The sequence below is a fragment of the Anopheles marshallii genome, chromosome 2 (genome assembly GCF_943734725.1).
Source record: "Anopheles marshallii chromosome 2, idAnoMarsDA_429_01, whole genome shotgun sequence".
NCBI classification, from domain to species: Eukaryota; Metazoa; Arthropoda; class Insecta; order Diptera; family Culicidae; genus Anopheles; species Anopheles marshallii.
Window position 1 is genome coordinate 54,233,835 of NC_071326.1, and position 6,291 is coordinate 54,240,125.

General features: G+C 40.6%; 1 protein-coding gene across 1 annotated transcript; it reads left to right on the forward strand.

Moving 5' to 3' along the window:
• The first annotated feature begins 5,253 nt into the window (after nt 1–5,253).
• Nucleotides 5,254–5,742, forward strand: LOC128718155 (uncharacterized). Its single transcript, XM_053811827.1, has one exon. It carries the CDS (start codon nt 5,254–5,256, stop codon nt 5,740–5,742), a length of 489 nt encoding a protein of 162 aa, XP_053667802.1.
• Nucleotides 5,743–6,291: the final 549 nt, after the last annotated feature.

The window sequence follows — 6,291 nt, forward strand, 5'->3', positions numbered from 1 at the left end:
TCGGCGAGACCCGGAGCTAGGTACCTGAAATGTATTGTGTGAATCGCAGGTTCCTTGTCATAGTCTAGGAGGCCTGAATGATACATTTTGAAACTTTCTAAGCGAAAAATAAATTTGGAATTTTTAAATTTTTTTTGAATTTTTGAAAAACATTCAACTCCGGGGCTTAAAAATTGGCCAAAACCAGTATCGGCGAGACCCGGAGCTAGCTACCTGAAATTTATTGTGTCAATCGCAGGTTCCTTGTCATAGTCTAGGAGGCCTGAATGATACTTTTTGAAGCTTTCAAAAAAAAAAGTATAAATTTGGAATTTTTGAAATTTTTTAGAATTTTTGAAAAAAAATCAACTCCGGGGCTTAAAAATTGGCCAAAACCGGTTTCGGCGAGACCAGGAGCTAGGTACCTGAAATTTATTGTGTCAATCGCAGGTTCCTTGTCATAGTCTAGGAGGCTTGAATGATACTTTTTGAAGCTTTCTGAACGAAAAATAAATTTGTAATTTTAAAATTTTTTTTGAATTTTTGAAAAACATTCAACTCCGGGGCTTAAAAATTGGCCAAAACCAGTATCGGCGAGACCCGGAGCTTGGTACCTGAAATTTATTGTGTCAATCGCAGGTTCCTTGTCATAGTCTAGGAGGCCTGAATGATACATTTTGAAGCTTTCTGAGCGAAAAAAAATAAGAAGTTTTGACTTCTTTTTTATTTTTGAAAAAAATCTAATCCGGGGCTTAAAAATTAGCCACAAACCTGTTTTGGCGAGACTCGGAGCTAGGTACCTGAAATTTATTGTGTCAATCGCAGGTTCCTTGTCATAGTCCAGGAGGCCTGAATGATACTTTTTGAAGCTTTCAAAAAAAAAAGTATAAATTTGGATTTTTTTAAATTTTTTTGGATTTTTGAAAAACATTCAACTCCGGGGCTTAAAAATTGGCCAAAACCCGGTTTCGGCGAGACCCGGAGCTAGGTACCTGAAACTTATTGTGTCAATCGCAGGTTCCTTGTCATAGTCTAGGAGGCCTGAATGATACTTTTTGAAGCTTTCTGAACGAAAAATAAATTTGGAATTTTTGATTTTTTTTGAATTTTTGAAAAAAGTTCAACTCCGGGGCTTAAAAATTGGCCAAAACCGGTATCGGCGAGACCCGGAGCTAGCTACCTGAAATTTCTCGTGTCAATCGCAGGTTCCTTGTCATAGTCTAGGAGGCCTGAATGATACATTTTGAAGCTTTCTGAGCGAAAAAAAAAGTGTGCATTTTTGATTTTTTTTTGAATTTTTGAAAAACATTCAACTCCGGGGCTTAAGAATTGACCAAAAACCAGTATCGGCGAGACCCGGAGCTAGCTACCTGAAATTTATTGTGTCAATCGCAGGTTCCTTGTCATAGTCTAGGAGGCCTGAATGATACTTTTTGAAGCTTTCTGAACGAAAAATAAATTTGGAATTTTTGATTTTTTTTGAATTTTTGAAAAAAGTTCAACTCCGGGGCTTAAAAATTGGCCAAAACCGGTATCGGCGAGACCCGGAGCTAGCTGCCTGAAATTTCTCGTGTCAATCGCAGGTTCCTTGTCATAGTCTAGGAGGCCTGAATGATACTTTTTGAAGCTTTCTGAGCGAAAAAAAATAAGAATTTTTGAAAAAAATTCAACACCGGGGCTTAAAAATTGGCCAAAAACCGGTTTCGACGAGACCCGGAGCTAGGTACCTGAAATTTATTGTGTCAATCGCAGGTTCCTTATCATAGTGTAGGAGGCCTGAATGATACATTTTGAAGCTTTCTGAGCGAAAATAAATTTGGAATTTTTAAAATTTTTTTGAATTTTTGAAAAACATTCAACTCCGGGGCTTAAAAATTGGCCAAAACCAGTATCGGCGAGACCCGGAGCTAGGTACCTGAAATTTATTGTGTCAATCGCAGGTTTCGTGTCATAGTCCAGGAGGCCTGAATGATACTTTTTGAAGCTTTAAAAAAAAAAAAAGTATAAATTTGGAATTTTTAAAATTTTTTTGGATTTTTGAAAAACATTCAACTCCGGGGCTTAAAAATTGGCCAAAACCGGTTTCGGCGAGACCCGGAGCTAGGTACCTGAAACTTATTGTGTCAATCGCAGGTTCCTTGTCATAGTCTAGGAGGCCTGAATGATACTTTTTGAAGCTTTCTGAACGAAAAATAAATTTTGAAATTTTGTTTTTTTTTGAATTTTTAAAAAAATTCAACTCCGGGGCTCAACAATTGGCTAAAATCCGGTTTCGGCGAGACCCGGAGCTAGGTACCTGAAATGTATTGTGTGAATCGCAGGTTCCTTGTCATAGTCTAGGAGGCCTGAATGATACATTTTGAAACTTTCTAAGCGAAAAATAAATTTGGAATTTTTAATTTTTTTTTGAATTTTTGAAAAACATTCAACTCCGGGGCTTAAAAATTGGCCAAAACCAGTATCGGCGAGACCCGGAGCTAGCTACCTGAAATTTATTGTGTCAATCGCAGGTTCCTTGTCATAGTCTAGGAGGCCTGAATGATACTTTTTGAAGCTTTCAAAAAAAAAAAAGTATAAATTTGGAATTTTTGAAATTTTTTTGAATTTTTGAAAAAAATTCAACTCCGGGGCTTAAAAATTGGCCAAAACCGGTATCGGCGAGACCAGGAGCTAGGTACCTGAAATTTATTGTGTCAATCGCAGGTTCCTTGTCATAGTCTAGGAGGCCTGAATGATACTTTTTGAAGCTTTCTGAACAAAAAATAAATTTTGAATTTTTGAAAAACATTCAACTCCAGAGCTCAAAAATTGGCCAAAACCCGGTTTCGGCGAGACCCGGAGCTAGTTACCTGAAATTTCTCGTCTCAATCGCAGGTTCCTTGTCATAGTCTAGGAGGCCTGAATGATACTTTTTGAAGCTTTCTAAACGAAAAATAAATTTTGAATTTTTGATTTTTTTTGAATTTTTGAAAAAAGTTCAACTCCGGGGCTCAAAAATTGGCTAAAATCCGGTTTCGGCGAGACCCGGAGCTAGGTACCTGAAATGTATTGTGTGAATCGCAGGTTCCTTGTCATAGTCTAGGAGGCCTGAATGATACTTTTTGAAGCTTTCTGAGCGAAAAAAATAAGAAGTTTTGACTTCTTTTTTATTTTTGAAAAAAATCTAATCCGGGGCTTTAAAATTAGCCACAAACCTGTTTTGGCGAGACTCGGAGCTAGGTACCTGAAATTTATTGTGTCAATCGCAGGTTCCTTGTCATAGTCTAGGAGGCCTGAATGATACTTTTTGAAGCTATCTGAGTGAAAAAAATAAGAAGTTTTGACTTCTTTTTTATTTTTGAAAAAAATCTAATCCGGGGCTTAAAAATTGGCCAAAACCGTTTTCGACGAGACCCGGAGCTAGGTACCTGAAATTTATTGTGTCAATCGCAGGTTCCTTGTCATAGTCTAGGAGGCCTGAATGATACTTTTTGAAGCTTTCTGAGCGAAAAAAGAATTTGATTTTTGAAAACAGTTCAACTCCGGGGCTCAAAAGATGGCCAAAACCGGTTTCGGCGAGACCCGGAGCTAGGTACCTGAAATGTATTGTGTGAATCGCAGGTTCCTTGTCATAGTCTAGGAGGCCTGAATGATACATTTCAAAAAAAAAAAGTACAAATTTGGAATTTTTTAAATTTTTTTGGATTTTTGAAAAACTTTCATTTCCGGGGCTTAAAAATTGGCCAAAACCGGTTTCGGCGAGACCCGGAGCTAGGTACCTGAAATTTATTGTGTCAATCGCAGGTTCCTTGTCATAGTCTAGGAGGCCTGAATGATACTTTTTGAAGCTTTCTGAGCGAAAAAAATAAGAAGTTTCGACTTCTTTTTTATTTTTGAAAAAAATCTAATCCGGGGCTTAAAAATTAGCCACAAACCTGTTTTGGCGAGACTCGGAGCTAGGTACCTGTAATTTATTGTGTCAATCGCAGGTTCCTTGTCATAGTCTAGGAGGCCTGAATGATACTTTTGAAGCTTTCTGAGCGAAAAAAAAAATTAAATTTTTGAAAAAAAATCAACTCCGGGGCTTAAACATTAGCCTCAAACCGGTTTCGGCGAGACCCGGAGCTAGGTACCTGAAATTTTTCGTGACAATCGCAGGTTCCTTGTCATAGTGTAGCAGGCATGAATGATACTTTTTGATGCTTTCTGAGCGAAAAAAAAAAAAGAATTTAAAAAAAAAAAAAATCAACTCCGGGGCTTAAAAATTGGCCACAACCGGTTTCGGCGAAACCCGGAGCTAGGTACCTGAAATTTATTGTGTCAATCGCAGGTTCCTTATCATAGTGTAGGAGGCCTGAATGATACTTTTTGAAGCTTTCTGAGCGAAAAAAAATTTGAAGTTTTGAAAAAATTCAACTTCGGGGCTTAAAAATTGGCCAAAAACCGTTTTCGACGAGACCCGAAGCTAGGTACCTGAAGTTTATTGTGTCAATCGCAGGTTCCTTGTCATAGTCTAGGAGGCCTGAATGATACATTTTGAAGCTTTCTAAGCGAAACAAAAATTTAGAATTTTTGAATTTTTTTGAATTTTTGAAAAAAAAATTATCTCCGGGGCTTAAACATTACCCACAAACCGCTTTCGGCAAGACCCGGGCTAGGTACGTGAAATTTATTGTGCCAATAGCAGGTTCCTTGTCATAGTCTAGGAGGCCTGAATGATACTTTTTGAAGCTTTCTAAGCAAAACAACAGTTTGCACTTTTAATTTTTTTTAGGAATTTTTGGAAAAAAATTCAACTCCGGGGCTTAAAACTTGGCTAAAAACCCGGTTTCGGCGAGACCCGGAGCTTGGTACCTGATTTTTTTTTTTTTTTTGTCAATTGCAGGTTCCTTGTCATAGTCTAGGAGGCCTGAATGATATTTTTGAAGCTTTCTGAGCGAAAAATAAATTTTGAATTTTTGAAATAGTTTTGAAATTTTTGAAAAAAATTCAACTCCGGGCTTAAAAAATTGGCCAAAAACCGGTATCGGCGAGACCCGGAGCCAGGTACGTGAAATTTTTGTGTCAATCGCAGGTTCCTTGTTATAGTCTAGGAGGACTGAATGATACTTTTTGAAGCTTTCTGAGCGAAAAAAGAAATTTAAATTTTTGAATTTTGTTTTAATTTTTTTGTGTCAATCACAGGTTCCTTGTCATAACCTAGGAGGCCTGAATGATACTTTTTGAAGCTTTCTGAAAAAGGCAGCGACGGGAGGTTCAGCACCAGACATACGCAAGCGACAACGCGAGGAGACCATGGAGCGCTGGCAGCAACAGTGGAGAGCCGGTATAGAGCAGCAGCAGAGTTCGCCAGGTTTGAAGACAAGGAGGCTGATCCCGGACATCTCGTCATGGGTCGGTCGCAAGCACGGAGAAATAGATTTCTATCTCACCCAGGTCCTTACCGGGCATGGGTTCCTTCGGAGCTACTTCGTCAACAAAGGCATCTTGGAGGGCTCGCCTAACTGTCCGGTGTGTGAGCACGACGTGGAGGATGCCAAAAACGTGATATTCCACTGTCCACGGTTTGCTCGGACACAACACGAGATGCAGCAGCAAAGCCACACCCGCATGACGATGGGCAACCTTGCAACGGAAATGTGTGCCAGCCGCAGTACATGGGAAGCAGTCCGGACAGCCGCTCGGACAATCTTCAAAAACCTCCTGGACGACAACAGCGACGGCGGAATACAAACCAAGCGGAGAAGCGATAGCGCCTTTGCATACACAGGACAACGAGATTAGATGCAGCGGCAGCAGTGACGAGTAACCAGAGCAGCAGCAGGAGCAAAGGCCCACCCGGGAGTAGCGGTTACGGACGAGTGGACTAGGAGCAGCAGCAGCAGAAGGAAGCCACGAAGCAGCAACAGCAGCAAGGACAACCAGGAAGACGTCGCAACAGTGCGTCAACAGCTTGGGTGCATCGCACAAACGACCCAGCATGAAGTACTACGCACATCAGCGCATCGGCAGGGACCGGATCAGGTTGAGGAGTGGTTTAGTGGAGTCGCATCGGCTGCTTGGTACGCTTCACGGCGGAACGATGAATCCCACATAACCCATCTGGAGAGGGACGGTCGAGCCGCGACAATCCCCTCTAGTTGGGTACCCTTTGAAGGTTCCCTCCCCGTTAACAAAAAAAAAAAAATGCTCCACACTTCGGCGGATTGTGGGAAGCAGCGGTGAAGACGGCCAAGCGACATCTATACAGACATCTAGGCAGTACCAGACTGTCCTACGAAGGATATAGCACCATCCTTCAGCAAATAGAAGCAGTAAAGAACTCGCGACCCT

Coding starts and splice junctions, on each gene's coding strand:
- LOC128718155 (XM_053811827.1), top strand. CDS start 5,254: ATGGAGCGCTGGCAGCAACAGTGGAGAGCCGGTATAGAGCAGCAGCAG.